The sequence below is a fragment of the Megalopta genalis genome, chromosome 12 (assembly GCF_051020955.1).
Source record: "Megalopta genalis isolate 19385.01 chromosome 12, iyMegGena1_principal, whole genome shotgun sequence".
Classification (NCBI taxonomy): Eukaryota; Metazoa; Arthropoda; class Insecta; order Hymenoptera; family Halictidae; genus Megalopta; species Megalopta genalis.
Window position 1 is genome coordinate 14,091,555 of NC_135024.1, and position 22,943 is coordinate 14,114,497.

At 37.6% G+C, this 22,943-nt stretch overlaps 1 protein-coding gene across 3 annotated transcripts in view; it reads left to right on the forward strand.

The window, feature by feature from the left end:
* LOC117222962 (furin-like protease 1) overlaps positions 1 to 22,943 on the forward strand; it is a 109,614-nt gene that overhangs the window by 60,887 nt on the left and 25,784 nt on the right. For 2 of the 3 annotated variants that reach the window (XM_076525651.1, XM_076525650.1), the window contains exon 9: positions 17,076 to 17,360. In XM_076525651.1, coding sequence (XP_076381766.1) covers positions 17,076 to 17,360 — 285 coding nt within the window. Of the gene's footprint in view, positions 1 to 8,480; positions 11,216 to 17,075; positions 17,361 to 22,943 lie in introns of those variants that run through there. The other variant, XM_033475030.2, reaches the window with a different exon arrangement.

Sequence of the window (22,943 nt, forward strand, 5' to 3'; positions counted from 1 at the left end):
ATTTCAAGTTATCATTTTATCAAATCGACGTGTGTTATTGAAAAGTAACACGTTTCAGTTTTCTTACAAAGACTAGCTCATCAGATTTTATGCACAAGAAAAGTAGTACATTTCAATTTTTCTATGAAATAGTAGCATTTATTTTATATGTAGCGACGAAGACTAACATATTGTGCTTTTCGCTGCGAAAACTAGTACATTTTAATACTTTGTCGGGTAGACTAGCACGGATCATTTTTATCCGCGAAAAATAACACGTTTCGCTCCCTGCTGCGAAAAATAGCATGTTTTATTCTCTGCCGCAAAGAATGTCACATGAAATAAATTAATAAAATAGGTTTCTTAACGTTATACTATCGTAAACATCACACAATAAACTCTTTGAACTAAAATATTTTTTTTTAAAGTGGATGGATTTATAAACAGATATAAACAAATTTTCTAATGAATAATATTCTAATAAAATTCAATATATTCTCTTGGAATGCATTGACACGCCATAAGATCGGGTTAACCGGGTTAACCGAACTTCTACGCATTGGTTAATCCGGTTACGCGGGTTACTCTACGAAACTGGGAGCAGAATCAGGTTCGAGTTATGGTTAGGATGCCTGATTGAAACACATTTATGTGTATGGGTTTCGTCTAGTGTAATAACATTGCATTGGTTTGCTTCGCCATTAAATGAACTTTACGTCAATTCAAATATCATGTGTAGTCTCCCAATTAAGAAACAGGTAACAGCATACTAAGATGAAGGATAGTCTAAATTTCCCTTACATATGTCTTTAGTACCACCCGCCCCCGGCAATAAGCGAAACACGGGAACTGTCTTTATTGTAGTCAGTGGCTACTCGGGGTCTTAGGTTATGTTAGTCTTAGATCTAAGGAGTGTTACGTTAGAGCAGTATACATTTCCTCAGCTAGAGCTGTATGGATCCATTTGTCAGTCTTAGTTACTTTTAAATACTTTTGGCAAGAACAGCGATAGATCCGCTTTGTTAGCTACTAGGTTTAATTTACTAGGACGGTCTAGATCTTGTTTGGCAGCCGTTACCATCAAATATTTTAGAACGGTATCTCTTGGTGTCTCCTAACGGAATCTCCTGTAGATTTCTATTATTAGTGATAAATATACGAGGGTTATGTCACTTAAGTGATGGCCAAGTATCTCTGTTATTTTTGGAGGTGTTGAAAAACTTTATTAACAAAAGTTTTTCAGTTGAGAGAGATATATAATATGAACGTAATAATAAGATCATCTTCACTTTTTTAATTATAATCATATTTTTATAAACATTACTTGGTGCAGCTTAACATTTTCTACAAGAAAAGGTATTAATTTATATATGTCGAAAATTGATTAGATTAGCAGATATTCAATGTTACTTTTCGATGAAAGTACATTTACGAATCGTGAAAACCTTAATGTACATAATATGCACTTTTTGGCACAGAAAAATCCACAGAATTAAAGTTAAAATATCTGCTAATCTAATCAATTTTCGACATATATATATATTAATACCTTTTCTTGTAGAAAATGTTAAGCTACGTCAAGTAATATTTATAAAAATATATGATTATAATTAAAAAAGTGAAAATAACCTTGAAATTCTCCAGCTGCGAAAAGATTATTACGTTCATATTATACATCTATCTGAATTGAAAAACTCTTGTTGATAAAGATTTTTTATATCTCCAAAAATATAACATAGATACTTAGGTGGCCTCATTTAGCTGAGACACCCAGTATAGTTTGTTCTTACAATCTTGGTCATTTTGTTCCACCTGAATGGGAGGTGATCGTTCCAGTGCCTTGTTATTAGTCGGTATTTCACATGCAAAAATACATTCAAAGCACTATTGAATATTTAATTAACCAATAACCTAAACATCAACACTCCGAACCATAAGAATGTCTACTCTGCAGTTTCATTGATTTTCACCCTTGTTCTCCAAGCCAATGTTTGTCATTCTGAAATTCCCATGCGTCATTTTAAGACAAATTAGATGGCGACTGGATAATTGGAATTTAACCTGCGCTAGCTTTCCGCCAGCATTCCGCCAGGCGATATAAATATTGGAAATTAATGGAGGATAAACAGGGAAACTTCTGCCGTGTGCAGCTCAAACAGGGTACTAAAGTTGCACTTGGGAAGCTGTTACCGAACTCCTCGACCGATTCAGTGGTTGAGACCTACGATTCTTGCATATGAGGAAGTTGGCGAGAGTCGGCTCAGATGATTCCCTTGCCTCGGCTTGTAGTACCTTCGCTCGAGGCGAGGCAGCTTTCGCTCACCGGTAGAAGCAAATGACCTTTCGCAAGTATTAAGAGAACTTCAGGCGGCTGCTACACCGCCATTAAACCTAATGGCTGCGTAAACTTCATTACGTAAAATTTGTCCCTAAATGGGGCGCGCGGGCTTCATGTATATCCGTGCATAGTAAATCCCCGTGAGCGGACTTTTGTGCGTCAGATGTATTCAAGGCGCAGGTGTTTCCACGACATCTTCGATCGTCACGAAGACACCGCGGTTTAACAAGATGGCTGTTGTAAAATGGCGACTGCCGGGGGACTCGAGTCCACCATTTGTCAGGCTAATGCTAATTTCCAGTTTCGACAACCAGTAGCAGATTCCCGTTGAATACGATTTCAAGCAGCGTTCTTTTTTCTTTCGGCTTTTGAGGAGTTTTGATGTGGAAGAAGTGGAATCCTTTATTTTGAGAATTTTTGCTGCTGTAAAAGTTAGACGAATCATTTTTACCTACATAGAAAGATTCTGTAGATTTTTCTGAATACAATAATTTATATTTTACTAGCAATATGAACGCTGATATATGTTTAAGATTTTAAGTGTCACGCCAGTTATACATAACACAGCTTTAAAATTCTATAACGATCAAAAGACAGTTGCACATACTCAGGATACAAAATTATTGCTTAATTTTAGTTCATAATAAGTAAAATTAGATAGTTGGGAGATTTTATTATAAAAACGTTTAAAGCACTTTTGCCTTTAGTTGTAATTTAAGGTGTTATTATACATACATACCGTGTTACATCACAAAATTATAATATCGTTCACCGTTTAAAAACGTAATTTCTTGTTGAAGTTTTAAAGTATCGTCTTTCAAAGAATATGAAAATGTTCTCAGTCAATTAATTTAAGGTATGGATACCTTATTTAAAAATTATTCAACAACAGGGTCAGGATAAATAGAGGTCAACATTTTTATTATTACTTAGATAACTTCTGTGATTGATGACTGATGCGGTTCATCCTCTTGTTTCAAGAATGTTAATTCCTAGCTAACATTTTTTTTGCAGAGGCTGAAAAATTATGCAACTAAGAAATACTAGTTTCATTTCAATACTGCAATTAGACTGACGAGTGCACACTGATTTAGTTTTTTTACAATCGAGTGTAATTTCTTATGAATAAAAGCTGTAAATGTTTTCTTCTAAAATGATTCAGTAAATTAAAGTTAAAAGAAGGTTGTATTAAGTTCCATTAAATTTTACGATTACGGAATCCAGAATTTTATCCATATACGGTGACGAGCATATAAATAGGGAAACTTGTGTGTGTGATGAACGGTATAACTTTTTTAAAACTAGGCCTGAATTCGAATCTCCACTTGAACTTTTTTAGATGTTAGAGTTATTTGGAATGACAAAAAAAAAATGTAAACGAAAATTTAAAAAATGCATTTTGTAGAGCTCGCTAATTTATATGCATACTAAAATTCGCAAAATACTGCGATTTTCGTGATCTTTAATTGTTCAAAACTTCTGTCAAAGATCAACCGATTTCGATGAAATTTTCATATAAGTTACCGAGACCTAAAGAATGCATTTTTTAAATTTTCATTATCGGCTCATGATAAAAAAGTTGAAAGACATGAGTTTCTTAATCTTTTTGTCATTCCAAGTAATATCAAAATTATAGTCATTGTCTATTAGACTGGGCCTTTTATCATCTGAAAAAATTCAAGTTTTGAAAATATTATACCTCTATTTATATGTTCACCACAGTATATAACTTTTACATACATATCATTGAAAAAAGAAATAAAATAATTTATATTGCTTTAAAATCAGTGTTCAACCATGTTGGAAGAATTGTAAAATTTAGCTATTGCATGTGGCGATTTATAATGAAAAGCTAAAAATAGTCAAATTTGGCATCCGATACCCACGACGCACAGCGTCCATACAAACAGCGGAAAGAAACATATAACCACTAAAATTATATATTTAAGCCTTACTTTTTCATTTTATATTAGTAGTACATGTATTTGGGTTTTTGTTGAGTTAGAATAATGAAAACAAAGTACTTGAATTGTTTATATACAAATTTTTTAAAAATACAATACATTATAGAGATATTTTTTAAACTGTCTTTTTTTCACTTTTTCTATAAAAACCGACCACTGTGCAACGTCTCTAACATGTTGCTATAATCCAAGAGATTAAATACTATTTTTTAACCCTAATTTTTTTTTCTACATAACATTTTACATGGAATCGCCACAAACGGAACAAAACTTCGACATCAATCTCACCATGTGCTGAAACTTCAAGTTGTACCTATATTTACCTAGTTCCACAAAACAACCCTTGAACCCCTCACAAAAAATCCCTATCGCATTCTGAAAATCAATCACCCAATGTCATTTCCAAAATTGTCTAAATAACCCATCAATGTCACACTGCTGCTCATTTTTCCCGAAGCCCTGTCAAATCCCTCGAAAATTCCCGTAGCCCTGTGGATCTGGCATTTAGGGCCACCACCATAGATTCCGGGCGGCCCTCGGTCCGGTAACGACCATCTGGTATCTTATCGTCTCATCTTCGAGAACATGAAGGGAATTCTCGTAAACCGTGCACGTGGTACCGCGTAAGCCGCTGCATCGGCTCCCAAGGGTATAATTCCATATTCGAGGCGTGTTCCCCTCGCGATGGCATCCAGCAGCGACGCGTCCTCGTCCCGCGAACCGCAGCGGCAGAGGTCGGTTGACCTTGTGCAGGGTGAAACTGTTGGAACCACTTCAAGCCGGAGAGCCCGTTAAAGCCGATAGACGCATAAAGTTCGTGGCTAACGGGGTAGCTTGTAATCTCTGGTGTGCTCGCTGCAAGGCGGGCCTCCATTGTCTCTCGCCTAATGCCGGCGAGTACATTCCAAGTGTACAAGCGTTTAAAGCATCCCCGTCTGTTTGCTTTGATTCCGCGGACATGCCGCTTGTCCGGCGGCTTCATTATCACTGGACCATGGCACAATATTGTGCCACTCTTCAATCTCACCGAGCAGCGCGCGGAAATAATCGCGCGGATGATTGTCCGGGCATCAATTCCCATCGGCGAGCCCCAGGCCGGTTCGGCTCGAGCGCCGCTGTTTTCGACATCGATGGCCTTCCACTGCCTCTTCTTCGTCTAATGGACTGCAGAGCCATGATAGGTGCAAATTGGCAAATTATGGAAAACGTTTGGCTCACTGTTCCGCAAGATTCTTGCTGGAGAGTCCGTTTGAAATGATTCTGCCATAGTTCGTGCTTAAGTAGCTGTATCTGGATCGTCCTGGAAATTATGCGAATCTTGTTTCGTGTTTCTGGAATACTCATTTCGGGGATATGTATGTATAAACTAACGCTTCGATCGTCACGACAATAATCTCGAAAATTCCACAAAATTAAAGCATTCCATTTAATCAAATTAAAATTGAAAAGTTAAGTTGTATAACACCAACGACTTTCTCGAAACATTATGAAACAGTTAATGATTAGCGTAATAATTAAGTTTCAAATTTGTGCAGATAATTCTGGAGCCCATATATGGGTGACGTGACAGTTAAAGTGTTAAGGAGACGACATGCAATGCTAGTTTGGTTGATCATTGAGCATGGTGTAAGAAGGAGAGGTGAACTGACTGCAGATACTGTGACAATTTATTGCAAAGTGAAAATTTACTTGGATGAGTTCCTGCGAAAGGTGCTAGTGAAACTCACCAATACATTGCTTTGTTACATTATATTTTTATAAGTGTACTACTGGTACGTTAGTGTTACTGCAGTGGAGATCGCACACAGACACGCACGCACGCACAATAGAAATTCTCATCGATAGTACGAAAGTTTCACTGGAGCACCTAGCGGACTACATTAGAAACTTTTAAGATCACAGGAGTAGAGACGAAGTCGGTTCATTTCTCCTTCTTACACCGCGGTATACACTCCCGCCCAATGACTTTTCATCATCTATCATAAAAATTCTATAAAATCCAAAGTTTTGTAACTCGCGTTCAAAATATCGTACAGAGATCTACACGTCATTTTCAAGGTTTCTTGACCATCTTTCGAGTGAGTTTTATTACGATACCGGTTAATTATTTCCTCTATAATTTAATCGAAGCTGAAGCGACAACAAAAATTCACCTTTAACAGATCCTTCTCAATCCCGCTCCATTTACCGAAAAATTTTTTTTGATAAATCTTACAATATCAATTGAAAGGTACTTTCAAGACCTTTATTTTAACCACTGGATTGTAGTTCTACGATCTATTTTAACAAAGTTATGGCGATTTTAGTGGGAAATTTCACTTTTCACGAAAACAGTCATAGCTTGAAGACTTTGACTGATAGAGAAAAATTTTATATAAAAAAAAGTTACATTTTGCTTGTATAATGCACACCTTCAATACCAGATGAGTTATTTATAAAAAAAATTTGTTAATTTTTCATTTAAGGATTTCATAATTCCTTGCGTTTCGAGGACTTGCGTTTTATAGGACACTAAATACAAAACTCATGTTCACGAGCCTCCGAGAAAATCTTTTGATAAACTAGAAAAAGGAACCTCATTAAATACTTAATATTCAATATAATAATAATAATATATTATATATAATATGTGTAATGTAATATTATAATATGTAATATATAAAATATAACTATAATAATATATAATATAATAGTAAATATATAATAATAATATATTTAGTGTATATAATATTTCACTCATCCGATGACAAGATAGTTCTCGAAACGCAAAGAATTATGAAATCCTTACTTGAAAAAATTACCAAAATTTTTTTTCAAATAATTCGTCTCGTATTATACAAGCAAAAGGTAACTTTTTTTTTTATATGAAATTTTTCTCTATCAGTCAAAGTCTTCAAGCTATGACTGCTTTCATGAAAAGTGACATTCCGGTGGTTAAAATGATGGTCTTCAAAGCACCTTTCGAATGATATTATAAGATTTATTGAAACAAAAATTTTCGGAAGATGGAGCGGGATTGAGAAGGATCTGTTAAAAGTGAATTTTTGTTGTCGCTTCAGCTTCGATTAAATTATAAAGGAAATAATTAATAGGTATCGTAATAAAACTCACTCGAAAGATGGTCAAGAAACCTTGAAAATGACGTGCTGTAAATCTCTGTACGATATTTTGAACGCGAGTTACAAAACTATGAATTTTATAGAATTTTCATGATAAGTGGGCAAAAGTCATTGGGCGGGAATGTAAGGTAAGCAGAATTATTAGTTTTACACTAGAGAATCTCCATGTACAACACAATTTATCGTAAAAGTCATGAAAGATTTCATTTAGCAATGTATCTAGGGATATAAATAGGAAAAGTTACTTTTGGATACAGTATTAAATGAATTCTTATCTCACTAAATTAAATCTTTCATGACTTTTACGATAAAATGTGTTACACGTGGACCGTCTTTGATCGTGTAATTTACATATTATACGTGATTCAATAATAACTCGGATATCACAAGTTCGGATTATTGAAGCTCTACTGTAGTCAGCAGGGTATAAGTGAAAGTATATAAAACGCTAATATTTGCGATGATGTTCTTGTATTTCATTTTGTAAAAATACAATTTAAAATCATTAAATATTTCATTCAGTACCGTATCTACGGAATAGTTACATTTAGATACGGTACTAAATGAACTCTCATGTTCTCATAATTTGTTCTGATTAGGGAAGAGTTTACTTTTAGATATGATACTAAGTGAAATCTTCATTGATTTTTACAATAAATTACACGCTAATCATGTTAGATCGCGAAATTTACACATCAATTGTCATTAAATCATAACTCAGATATCACAGGTTCGGAAAACGGGCGTTCAACTGTATTACAGGGGATGAGAAAATATGTAGAGAACTAATAGTTGCGACGATGTTTTTGTGCTTAATTTTCTAAACTCAGGACCTTGGCGTTGCTTGTGGAACGATCCAGTCTGACCTTATCCTGAACCAGTAGACAGCGGATCTTTCTGCAGAATACAAAATAATATCACTTACTCATGTTCGTTACGAATGCATAAAATCCGCAGTCTACTGGTAACTTAGTTCTAGAGACGAAAATACAAGCGAATCATGCGATCATTATCGAGCACTATACAACTAACAATTCTCTCTTTCCTGCTGCGTATCGATCGGGACGATCGATGGATCAGGCCGCGCGACCCTCCACGAGTGGGCGATCATCTTCTACGGAACGTCAACGCTACCCGATCGGACAGAATACGCTTTATACAGCCCGGCCAGCATGAATATTCCCAGAAGACCGTTCGTGAAGCCCCGGGAGACAGTGTTCTCGAAGTCACAGAACTCACTGACAGGCTCGAAGAGCAAGCAGGCTCAGCACAAGTCGGAGAAGTCCGGTAACCTGAGTCCGCCTTACGTGGTAAACGCGCAAACGCAGACCCAGAGGAAGAGCAAGGCCCGAGGACAGCATAAGAACGGTAAATCGGCGAACAGGCCGACGCCCAAGCCGACGGTTCAGACTCTGAGAGGACTGACGGCGGCCAGGGGGCCTAACATCGCTGGAGAGGTTCGCCTGATCACGTCGAGACCTCGAGGAAGGAGCACGCCGAGTCCGATCACCAGCACGGTCACCCAGACCAGGCCTACCATCACCGTCCCGACCACCAGGATCACCAGCAGACAAAGAATCGTCGACATAGTGACCGCCTCGTCTCTTCAGAGGGGCTTAATCCTCCTGGAACCGCCTGCGAAGCCCATGATCGAGAACGTGCCAGAGATCTTCCAACAATACCCGAAGATCCAAAAGCTCTACCCAATCTACCCTGTCTATCCCGGTGTCCGGGGAACTGGACAGCACGCGACCAGGGCCAAGGGGCTCGATCTGCTGCAGGACGAACAGATGTTCGATTCGAAGAACCTCGACAAGGGTACTCGAACACTGACGTTTCTCGTTAGCCTGAATTTATGATCCCTCGACGGGAAATCCGTGGATGTTGCTTTGCGCGCGCAGTTGCTGATCTCACGAGTCAGGGTTGGGCAAAAACTTAGATCTTTTTCGACTGATCTTCTTTTGATCGATCGAGGTTCATCCACGACAATGTTAACACTTCGACTGCCACGCGTACAACGTCACAGAATTTCATAAAATTGTATTATTTCATTTAATCTCTTGCATTACGATTTTCTTGTACGGCTGCGTTGACTAGCACTTCTTTTGGTTAAATAATATCTCTGTATAAAATGTTTATCGTGAGTCTGACTCGTTGTTAAATTAAAATTGAAAAGTAAAGTTGTGGGACATCAATTACTTTGTCAACATTCTTATTTGCGGATCGCAATGAATTTACGAGGATATAATAGATTAATTAAAATAATAATCCCATGTAAATAATCCCATTATTTACATATTGATGACGCGGCAATCAGAGTGTTAATCGATTAATGTCCAACTCTGAGAGACTCAACGTTTCTCTGCGAATCTCGTTACAGAGGGTTCTAGTATGGTCAGTAAATTATATCGCATACTTGCGACAAAGTGACATAACTTGGAGATAAATGTTTCTCAAAAGATGTGAATTATTTTGGACCGTAATCAGGTATTACTTTGTTGTGACCCATGTACAAGTCAGAAATAGTTGCATAACTAGTTTATTAATTTTTGCTGTAAAATGTTTTTATATACCGTCTAAGAATGCAGTCTTTCTATCGCCTCAAAAAAATTCAAATCGTTTGGTCCAATTTAAAAATATTTATTCCGTTCTAAAAAGTGTTCGCATGTATTTGTCAAGGACTGCATTCGATACCGAGAGAAGACAGATATCAAACGTTTCACAGTTTCTGAAGTAAAAGGTGGACTTTCAGTCATTTCTAAGGTAGCAAATTGATAAATTTCACTAGTCTCTAAAGTAGCAAATTAATAAATTTCATTAGTTTCTAATGTAACAAATGTAAAAACTTCAGTAATTTCTCAAGTAGTAATGGATCGATACAGTTAATGAAGAAGAAGAAGAAGAATGCTCGTAAACGCCAGGCCGCAATTCACAATAAAATGCATTTATAGAATGCAGCCCTATGTCGCGCACGAAACGGGAAAAGCGGCATGGTCATTATTATCCAAATTATGAAGACAAATGAATAAGACTGTCATAATTTGTCAAGAGCTGTATCTGGAACATCCTCGAAATTCACGATTCCGGAATCGTTTGTCGACTGTCGAGTATGTCACTTTCGTCGCAAGCGCGACACCAGCAATTTGTTATTTCCGAGTTTGCATTTCTAAAGCACAAACATAGTAGCTAATGCCCTTGCACACATTCACGGATACGCCCCACGTGAGATTTACCGCCACGTCTTGCAACAGTAGTGAAATTTATGCACCCTTCTGTAATATTACAAAATTAAGCGATCTTGTTTGTAGAACTTGGTTCGCGGTGTTTCATTTTATTCCGTTTGCTGTGTAGCAACTGCACTTCGACCGTTTTTATTTCGCAAACAGAAGTTAGTTGATTTTGCTTGTGACCTTATGGATCCTGTAAAAAATCATTTCAGTACATTTGATTGTTGTTTGTTGAACAATTTTATCACGATGTACTGTTATTGTGTATTTTATACGGCAGTGTCACTATTACGTAGTCTCTTCTGTCTCACTTTGTAGATAGTGTTTAAAATACATCGATTGCTATGGTTCTAGAAGTTCTTCGAAATTGGAATTTCGAAGCATAACTCACCTCGATAACATAATTTTCTCCTCTGTAAGAAATAAAGTCGTAAATCAAATTTTTTGAATTCAGGAAAGTAAAATTTGCCTTTATTGAGAATTTTCCTACATTTAAAATTTTATTTTGGCGATGTCAAAATGGATAAATTGCTTTTTTGTTAACAGATTGTCGTTTATTCGTCAAAATGAATAAAAATTCTATATTGAGCCTTGCTTCTTTAATTACTACAGTAAACAATGAACACTCTTTATGGTCTATCAATTTTTATGAATCTTTCTTTATCTCTGTCTTATATCATACTAAACAAATTAATTTCAATTAAAAAATACTGATAGAATGAAAAAATGATTTGATATTTCAATAATTCGTGGAACCATCAGCGTTTTTTGAAGGACAGATTACGAAACAGCTTGCGCAGTTTAAGAAAAGCTAGTATTCTCCTGTTGTTGCTTAATCTTTTTCTCAATGTTCCGCGAAGAAAATAGCGGAACTCACATCTGCATGCCATCTCGCACACGGAACCCGGTAATTATGACGCAGCGAACTTTTTCTCGCGTAATGATTGGAGCGCGGCTTCGTAAAAACTCCTACGTTCATAATAAGAAAACTTGTTAAGGTAGGTGTATGCAGGCTGTGCCATTTAATCAAAACTTTGAATGACTTCGGCACAGGTAATGCTTGTCTTCCAGAATCGCTTGTGTGCATGGGAATGTGTGTTCAGTAGAGACTCGTCTTAAGCCGTAGATTGCTATTTGAATCGCAGGTTATTTAGACTGTTCGAGTGCATCCAGGCATTCACTGGCACAGTCAAATACAAAGCTCCCTTCATTTTTTTCACGGTTCAATCTTACTTTACGCGCCCACTTGTTTCAGTAGCTCCTCGCGATTTCGTTCGCACCTGTGCTCGTCGCAGCTACTTTATCCTTAATGACTCGCGAGAAGAAATAAGGAAACTCCACGTTTATTATGACACATTTATTATGCAGTCTGAATAGTCGGTAACCTAAAACGGTATTTCGAATCGTATTTGAATCCGTTATTGTAACATACGAAAATTAATCGACCAAGAAATTAACTCTTTACAGACAAAGATTTTTTGAAACATTCTGAATATTTTTCTAAAAAAATCAAAATCGCATATCAAATATGTAAATACAGTCTAAATAGAAAAATCAGAATTAAATGATATTAACGAGACAATTAAATTGCTTTTAAGTTATACATTAAGGGTTAAATCTTTGTGGTGTATGTGGATCTGGATCATGTACTAATTTAATTCTTAAACTTGCCAGCAAACGATTTGATTGTTTTAAAACATTATGAACGGATTATTTCTGATAATTTTATGAAAACAGTTTTAAGAAGTCGCTCCAGTTACAATAAAGTCTTCCTAATTGACTCTCAGTTTATATACAAAAATAGACAATCTGAGCGTCAAGTAGGGAGAATTTACTGTATTTTGACATGTCCTGAACTTTCATTTCATGTTACTTATCATGAAGTATTCTTTCACTATCTTCCCTGTAATGGGCATGTCCAATCACACATGCCCATTCAGATTAAACATAAATTTACATTTTCATTAATATCGAGCTTTGTATTAATAATTAGATTATCGATAAAACTTATTAATGTTTTTCAAACGTTTCCTTTTACGGGAAAACGAAAGTTGGATTGTAACGAAAGTATGCTTTTAATAATTCTGTTAACATCTGCTTGCTTCTCAAGCATACAATTAATTTCTATTTTACATTTTCACATCAAGTAGGATATTCATTAATTCGTTAAAAAATATAAAACTGAGTTATATGTATGCCTATTAACCGGTACATGAAAATGCTCAATGTTCCAACCTCTGGGTCCTTATCTGTGAAATCGCTATTTTCCTCTCATTTAAGACAATGTTCTCAAATTTATGAGTGAAAAATCCATAACGTTATGTATTCATTACATTTCATATAGTTATTCATTAAATTGGAAATTTTGTTAAATTTTGTAAAAACATAACTTCAGTTTCTTCATGGAAGCTTTCGCGTAATTTTACAGAAAATGCCAAAAATGTTCTGTATTAAACAGTTAATTCTTAATTATATTAAAATTCTTAATTCTATTGGTATTTCATTATTAATTATACAATTAATTCTTAATAATATTTTGCATTTATTTGGACTTGTGGTTTTGTCCGTGTTCCGAGATTCCTCTCTATGGTTCTGATTCTTGAGGGAACAAACGGATAAATTTCTAGATATCGTGGATATCGTTAACTTTTTGTCACGGGGTAAGGAACGCACGAGCTGTCCATTAATTGAATTTGCCGCAAGCTGTACTCCATGCAGCTGCACGGGGTTTTGTTTTTCGCGTAGCGAAGCTGAAATAAACTAGTTTGTCCGCGGTTACTCGGCCATGGAAATGAGGGTAAAGCGTTTAATGTGATTTCCGGTCTTGGATCATAAATGAACTGGGAAGTCCACTTATTGCTAGTTAGAAACTAACGGTATTGGTGGCACACGGTGTGTAACATTATGTGGTCATCGAGAATACCTGCGCAGAACAGTTCCCTTTACACCAAATTGCAATCGATACCAGCCGATTAGAAACGTTGAATCATAAATGCTTCACCTGAAACTCTTCGCCGAAATGTAAGCAATGCGTGCACGGTAAATTATTCGGAAATACGTGACACGTTAATTAATAACTACGAATAGATTAATAACTAATACAGTAAATACAGTAAATACAGATAGTATATTTTATTTACTCTCTGACATTTTGAAAATATTCCTACTGGTTTAAATACTACCAATTCATTTAAATTATAAATACATAACATTTGGAGACGATTAATAACTTTCTCTGGTGCAATACAAATTTCAATTATGCACCAAGAAAATATTCTTGGCTAATAATTTATATTTTTATATTTTTATTAAGCTCGTCGAGAAGTATACCACCAAGTACACGAAAATATATGAAGAAGATATTAATACAAGAAATAATTAGTTTTCGTCTTTGAATGTCGCAAAATATAGAAAACGACAGATTTTTCAGAAATGATTTTGTCAAAATTTCTGTATCTCACCTTCATAGTTCCAAGTGACAAAAAGCGTCCGAATCTTACATAACGCAATTCAAATACACATGAATTCTAATAATTTCATCATCGCGTCTCCGATTGAAACTTTCTCGAGAGCACGTTTATTTGCTTCGTCGCGAAAATTCGTGTTATCTTCGAGTTTCGAAGTCAGTGAATTCTTGAGGTGAGTCAACAGCTTGGTTCTCGGGGACTTGCTGTTTGCAAAAAAGTTATCAAGGCGCTTACGGAAGTGGTAATCAGCTGGGAAGAGGTTTATGAATAAGTAGGACGAAAACGGAGTTCCGCGGCTTCGTTTGCACAGCTTTCGGATCGTTATTTCTTGAAAGCTCGTGGGAAACGACGAAAAAAGATATTTTATCACGAATGGGATCAATCGTGCGTGGCAACGTGGTCGTTGACGATTCCACGGACGAGACTGTTATTTAGCATAGTACTTGTCGATTGCGGTCGGAGCACTCAATTTGGTCTTATTAGAAGCTCTCCTTTCCGACGGAGGAGGGAAACATTCGGTTCCGGGAATTCAATCTAGCATGATTTCCGAAGGAGAATACAAGCGACCTGACCGAACGGAAACATCGAATCCGAGAGCTCTATCGCATCGGAGATTAAATTTTGATCGGCTCTCCTGCTCCAGGCGTTTTTATAGCGAGCTGTTTGCAGGACGTCATCCGTACGTAATTGCCCGAACACACCGAGAAAGAAAGCTACAAGTTGGTGTGTAATTTCCACGTGAATTATTGAGTTCCTTTTTATTTGCAGTTATACTATCTCCTAATATTATCTAATATTACCTGAGTTGTCTAGATTCTATACGTTTATATTGTTTTGTATATAGAAAGTTCCGAGCGATTTATTCAGTTATTAGTAGCAAATTGCATATATTTGATTTTTAGGATGATAATAAAATGTACTTATAATTGATAGCAAGCTTCCCGCTTTTCTTCCTTTTTATGAAATTATGAATGTATATTTTAGCATGTTGCATAAGAAAGATAAGCTGAGTTGACACTCGAAAGTTCATACATTTTTTTATGGACTACCTGTGATGTTATTTATTTGAGCGAATGCGTGTACATAATTTGATGTTTGTGGATTAATCAATATTTCTAGCGCATCCTTTACGAGTGACGTGTCACAACGTCGGTAGGAGCAAACATAACCATTTTTCTTCCACTCGGTTTTAGCATGATTACACATGTATTACATTCTTATTATTTTTAAGCTTACTCTTTAGATTGAAATATACATATATTGTTCAAGGACTCTCGGTGGAAACAATTTTATGTTTTAAAAAGTGTTCGTTAATTCGAAACTTTTTGAAAGATAAGTTTCTTTTATTTTCAATATATCAGTGTTATAATTATTTTGAATGTAATGTTATTTTGTAGAAAAACGAATCGAGGATAGGATCGAGATGTATGAAACAATAAGAATAATTTAGACGTTAAAAAATATTATCAAGCTTGCGCATTTCAAGGCAATTGAAAAACATCATTGTTCACAGAGTTTTCAATATTGAATATTAAAAATTTTCGTTATTGATTGTAATTCAATTTGAATCATTGATTATTGCAGCATAACTAGTTCTCCAGAAGACCCAGTCTCATTAACAAATATCAATGTAACAATTATTGGAACATTGTACAAAAGTTCAGGTTATTTTTTTTAGATAAATTATATTTTCGAAGCCTGTTCTTATAACGAGAAATAAAAATGCAACATATTCACAGCCAATAACATAAATCGACGTCCTTTCACGAGGTAATTTAAATCTCATTTTCAATCGTTTTAAACTTCACACTTATGTCAAAGCGATATTTCTATTTTACCGAATCAAAAATATTTCTGACCTCAACAAGTGTTGCATAGGAACCGTTTTATAAAATAGTAAAATATTTCAAAACAAATTTCGTGGGGACTGTCGACGAACTTCAGACTCCCGCAAAACTCGGTTTCATGGAACGAAAAAATTGGTATTCGTCAAAGCATTCACAGAAAAATCGTTTTATAAAAAAAAAATAGGATTTTCAAAACAATTTGATAAATGAAATCGACCAACTTCAAACTCTCTACAAAAAATGACACACATTTTTAAAGATCCGCAAAAATCACTGCCTGAAAACGTGCTCATACTGAGACCACTTTATGAAGTCATGTAGTATTTTAGAACAAAGATGACAAGCCATATCTACTAGAACTAGGTTTTATCAAAACAGAAGGTTAAGATCTGTAGAAATGGTCATATAAAAATCGTTTTAAAAAATAGCGAAACATTTAAAGATAAATTTGATAATCGATATAGAGGGTGTCCCAAAAATGTCTTGCAATCTGGATCTTTTTCATTAGCGAAAATTCAATTCGCGGCTTTGTTTATGAGTTATTAATGAAAAATAGAGGCGAGATCAGCTGGTGCGAGACGGCCGAGCCAATGAGCGGAGCTGGGTTTGGTCTGGCCGCCTTGCGCCAGCCAAGCTCGCCTCTATGTTTCGTTAATAACTCGTAAACAAAGCTGCGGATCGAATGTTCGCTAATGAAAAAGTTACTCCAAATGACCTTACGAACTCCCCATTTCCGGATTGCAAGATATTTTTGAAAGACCCTGTAGATGATCTGTAGACATTCTAAAAAAATAACGTCCACGTTTATAGAAGCGTAAAAATCACTGGCTGTGAATGTATGTGAAACAAATTTTGCAATCATAGTCGACCAACTTCAGACTTTGTCACAAAAATATCACCACTTTTAAAGAATCAAAAACGCCACCCAGTGCTAAAGCTCGCAAAGCAAAACCATCAAAAAGTCAATAATTGTCCTCAACCAATTATGAATCGTTTTTACGCTTGTTTTTGGCTGCAAAAGCCTGCACTAAGCGTACACCTAAAAAAAAAAAAAAACGAAAAAACATCTCAGTCCTACCTCAGATTCCCCTCCCAGCCAAGCACCGTGACTAACAGAATCTGCGACTGTTGCAGACAACCTCGACCAATTCAAGCTAGTGTTCTACGGAACGGAAACGTCGCTAGAGTTGGACGACGAGCTGGACAGGGACAAGCCGGTACCATCGGTGAACCGAGTGGAGGAGATCCCGGACAATTCGGCGATCGGCGCGAGGCACAACGCGGTGGATACCGAGGGCGATCCATGGATGGACAGCCAGCAGGTGGAGCGCGTGTCGCATCCTGAGGTACAAAGACCAACGACGGAGAACCAGACAAGCGGCTGCAGTTCGGTGGACCCTGGAAATGGCAGGTGCCTAGGTGGGTGCCTCATTCTACTCCTTCTAGCCTACTTGACCTGTGAGACCAGCTGGGGGAGCCTGGTGTCCAGCTGGCGGGAGCCGACGAGTGTCCATAGCCGTGGGGACCTCGTCGAGGTCTCCCCGGGTCCAGGCTGGACGTCGTTGAGCGAAAGAAGCTCGACCAAGGTGTCCGATACGAGCTCGGCGCTCGACAGGTCGTCGGGTGCTCCCCGGTGCTCATGATGACATCCCTGGACGATCGATACCTTGGTCTCTCGGAGCACGGTCTAGCCGTGCTCGTCGAGAGATACCTCCCATGCCAGGTGTCGACGCGTTCGTTCAAACTTTGTGTGTTGTGATCCCCCAAGAAGCGAAGCGAAGCGAGCCGCCTTCTCATCGACGTATTTCCTCGATTATCGCTGGAGAACGGACTCCGAGGATGTGCCGAGCATCGAGCTTAAGACAGACACGAAATGACGAAAACCAAACGGGAAATTGTCCTACGGGCTGATCTGAGATAGATAGATAGAGAGAGAGAGAGAGAGAGAGAGAGAGAGAGAGAGAGAAAGAGAGAGAGAGAGAGAGAGAGAGAGAGAAAGTACTTTCCATCGGAAAGGCCCGATCACTAACTTGTGTTGCTCTCTAGGGTTAGGATTTAGTTCAATTAAGTGTACCTCGTCTACGACGGACCTCTGTGACTGGTACGAGTGTAGGAAAGAGATGTCTGAACGAATGTGCGCTGAGAATGTGACGGCAACCTCCGCGACGAGACGGATCGGTCGACCCGGAGCCAGCAATCCCCAACAGCGTCGATCCCTGAACGTTTATGATCCTATTCTTTTGAATATGTAGCCGTCTTCTCGGCCCTTGGCGCCGATGAATTATTCAGCCTCGATGTATATCCGGTGTGTGTCTTGGAAGCAATACCGTTCGACCGCGCCATTATTCCGGCGAGTCGCTATCTTCGGCAACTGCTCAATCTCGATTGCTACTCCAGCCGGGTCCATGAAAGTTAGAACAAGGCTGCTCGAAATCGTTGATTCTATCTCGCTTAGACTGATACTATCTAGGTTCGCCGTGACGAGGATCGCTGCTCCCGTTGATCGATCCACGTACACCGTTTCGCACAGTTCAGGAACATCTCGCGACGCTTTTCTACGAGACTCGACGGTACCACCCCCGCGATACTGCCAGTACGAGGACTTCACTCATCGGTGGATCGCCCGCGATCCCAGACGAAAAACTGCCTCGCGTTACTTTAGTATTACTGTCGTCGGCAACATCAGGAACCGCTTCGAAGACTCGCTATGCAATCGCTAACTCGCTCGTTCAATCTCGCCAGGTCTACGATTGTCAGGACAACGATCACGAGGGCGGTGATAATGCTACTTGAATGCCAGTTCCATGGATTACGCGGGGATCGATCAAGTTGCCGTCGTTACCATCGAATCTAGAAACGAATACGGCGTTCCGTGATTGTTTGACAAACATCGGTTCCTCGTTGAACAGCGTGGTTTTATTACGTCCAATTGCTAGGGAAATTGGACGTGAGACTTTTTCGGGAAATCGACTGGCGAAACTAGCGCAAGAGATCGTCGACGTTTCGATTATTTCCGCTATTTCTGATCGTTTCTCGATGAAAATGTGCTCTTCGGTGATCCCGTATGGGCGAGGATAGTTTTAGAGAAAACGATGATCGTGGTTGCAACGATATGACTCGATAGCATCGTTTAAAACGAGTCCAAGAAGCTAAAAATTGATTCCCGATTTTAAAGATCCACGCTAAAAATGTGTCAGTTTGCAGGAGATAGCTTCACGAAGAACGTCGCAATCAAGTTGGTCGCTAAGATTTGATAAAATTGTTGAATATATATTCAATGTATGATCGTATCGACATTAACGTGCTCAAATTATTCACAGAAATAATGGCATTCTATTAAACTCCTATTTCTTACAATTGATGTAAACAATGTTTCTGTCGCGCATCAAAACTCTTTCGCTAAATGAATGTTGATAAAGACATATTGACGAAGACATTCTCAAGGAAGACGTGGAAAATGAGGGGCCAACATAGCAACAAAGCTTTTCACTGAAAACTATGTTTCACTGTTTTCGTATTGGTGAATATATAGCTCCCAAAGAACATGAGAAACGAGTGGCTAGAGTCATGGAGAATAAGACATTTTACTGTGTCTGTATCGAGGAAAACATTTTCATAGAGAACGCCAAAATTTAATAGCTAGGGTCAATCATCATCCACTGAGAATCTGTTTATTTCTTGCATACTGAAAATGACCTAAGAAAATCGTGGATGTGGTTAGTGTACTCTAAAAAACTGAACTGGATTTCAAAATTATGAAAGAAATAGTGAAGAAAATGTTAAAATTCTCGACGAAAATCAAAGAAGTTGTTCAAGAATCTGAAAGAAACTTCGAGATATTCATGGTAAGAACAATAATCACGCAATGACGGAACGCAGTAAAGTTAGGCTATACAGTAGTGCACGGTTAAATTTACATCGAGCCAACATATAAATTCTGACGTAGGGAACTATAAGCAGATAGAAGTTCGGCATTTAATGGGACACTGGGACTGGAAACTAAACGTGCAATAAACGAAACTTCAATAACTATTGTCCTACTATTGTCCTATCAATGGTCATTTGAGATTCTTCTGATTAAAGTCAGTCCAGATGCAATATGAATCAAATTAATTTAAGCTATTCAATTAATTTAAGCTATAATTAACATAATGGATACCGCATTGGTCACATATGGCTGACACAAATTTTTGATTAGGTTTTAAAATCCACTTTTATCGTGACATATTCGAACAAACTAAATTTCACTAGGATGTTTAGAATGCAATAGAGTTAAAATTCCATCTACGATGGTAAATTTGAACTCTCCACTTTGATTAAATAAATTACTTAAATCTCATAGAAATTTTTGGAGTTCATTCTCTCTCTCTCTGTTAACGTATTCTCTCTGTTAGTATCTCGAAACGGAGTGTTTGGACTCATTTTAATTAAAAGAATCTCAGCTATCAGTTGGTGGTACAATGATAAAACTCAGACAAAAATGACTGAAAATAAAATTTTCTTTCTTCCATCTTTACTTTGTCCAATTTTCTTCTTTTCGCTGCTGTCATTTTCTAGTCTTGCCTACCGACATAACGTCTCGCCGAGTTCGAGACACTGTTCTGGGAAAACATGAGCCTGATACGCGTAAATTTAACCGTACGGATGTCGTGTAAATTTAACCGTGCATTACTGTACACAGGAAAGCAACAGCCATACTGTATCAGGCTGGCGAGTAGTTTCGCAGGCGCGACCGGATAAAGCGGAATAATATTTTAATATGTCATCCAGAGCGGAGAATTTGTCCGCGTCCAAACTTCGGTAGTTATTCTCAGCGTATTGATTGATGAAACGAGCCAACGCATCCCTCGAGTCCCTCTCATCCGTCTCTTTCATCCCCGACCCATTCTGCCTCTTGCCTGCCTCCCCTTTCCGCATCGTTCCTCCTCTCTCTCTCTCTCTCTCTCTCTCTCTCTCTCTCTCTCTCTCTCTCTCTTCTCGCGGTCTTTTCACTTTTATCCGCCGGTTCTTCTTTCCTTTATGCGCCCCATTCCCTCTGTCTCTTCGCTTCCGCGCTCTTTCTGCCAAACTTTCGCCGGCCGCAATTTTACTTTGCCCGCAGGGCCGACGTCAGCCGGGCTATCAGCGCCGCCGATAGAAGAAGGCAGTCACGGTCGGCTGACGCAAACAGAGCCACGAGCAGGACGCATCGGCAACGATGTTGGCCTTCATCGCCGTGACTACCGCATTACTTAAATAGAAAATTAATTAGTGTGATCTGTTCTTCGGAGTAGACGTTTGACGAGGGAGCGTACTGAACGTTTCAACTGGAGAGCGGATCTTTTATCTTCGATAATTACAACGAACATGAGCCAAATAGAAATTTCTTCTTTTTCTTAATAATTTCAGCGACTTGAAAATAGTACATTCTTCAAATAATTGTTTTAAATTTCACCTACCCATTTTTGTCATAAGTGCATACTATTCGCAGTCTAGTTATAACGACAAAGTAAATTCTGGATTCGTCTGTAATTTTTGTTCGCTGATTTCATAAATTTCTAAATGAACTAAAATATTAGGGTTAGATGAAATTTTGGGAGGCAGTTGTTCTTTGACAAATGACACGTTCCAATTGTGGGCAAGTTTATAATAAACAGATATAAATATTTAGAAATGTGGATCACTGATTAAATGGAAAATTTAACAAGGACTTTTTACTGCATATCTTAAAGAAATTAAATTATCTAGAATTGATCTGCGCAGCAAATAGAATTTCCTATTAAAAGTTTAAATAGTATTTATTTGAATAATGACCAATACAAGAATATATATCGTATATTTTCTTGAGAACTAACACATCTTATGATTTATTTGTGATGTAAATTCAGTATGCTCTCTTACAAAATACATACGCTTATAGTAAAAGCAATAGCTGTCCGTTCCTACTACCACGTCGCATGTCTGAAGTAATGGGAGTGGGGAGGTCAGATACTATAAACGTGAACATATTTCAAACGTTTTCATTCGCAGAACAGACTATAATAGAACGCATATAATAAGGCATTTAAGTGTCTCGAGATATTTGGATATTTTCAACCGTGTTTTAAAATACGCGTGATCAGCTTTGGCGATATAAGAAGACAAATCTGAAGTAAATCTGCAGTTTGGTGACTTTGCCCTAAACGCGTTTATTTTTCTTCGGTTTTTTAAGCCGCTTTATTTTGTCATTAAAAATAAGTACAATTCCGGGGGGACTTTCCAATTTTTGTTGAAAAAATGTGAAATTCACAAATCCTTCGTAAATCGGCTTCACCGATCTCGATTATGTTTTAATACGTCATAAAGGGCGCTATTCTTAACAACTTTTTCCTTTGTAAAGCAATGTGACTCCGATTTAGTTACCGAGATATTTACGAAAAACTGTTGCTACTACTGAGTGAACTTGTTGAGAAAATACTTCTTGTCAACATTAGAAAACTTAGGTTACAAGTACACATTATTCTGAGACACGCTGTCACTGAACGGTAATTAAAATATACAGGGTATCAAAGGAAAGTATAGTTGAAGTTGATTGGAATTAGCGTTGGGGGTGGGGGGAGGCAGAAGCGACACACTCCAACCAAATACAAATCGATGAATTCACAGATTTTCGACAAGTTCATCAAACAATATATTATTTACGAAATATACCAAGCCCTATGTTTTCTATGGAGAAGGTACCTTTTTCATTGATTCACCCGTTATATGTATTGCTCCCCGGCGTCGCGACGTGTCGTATGGCAAATAAACAAGTGATGGTCATATGCTGACACACACACGTGCAATTACAGACGTGTAGGTATATGCAGGATTCGTTGTAGCAGTAGCAACAGTTTATCGTAAACATCTGAAAAACTAAAACCGAGATGCAATTGTTTCTCAGATGAAAGTTGTTCAAAATCCCAACCTCTGTAACGTTCTTTAAAGTTACCGGGTTCGAACCACGCGTTCTGCAGTTTTTGTTTTAAAATTATATGTTCATTG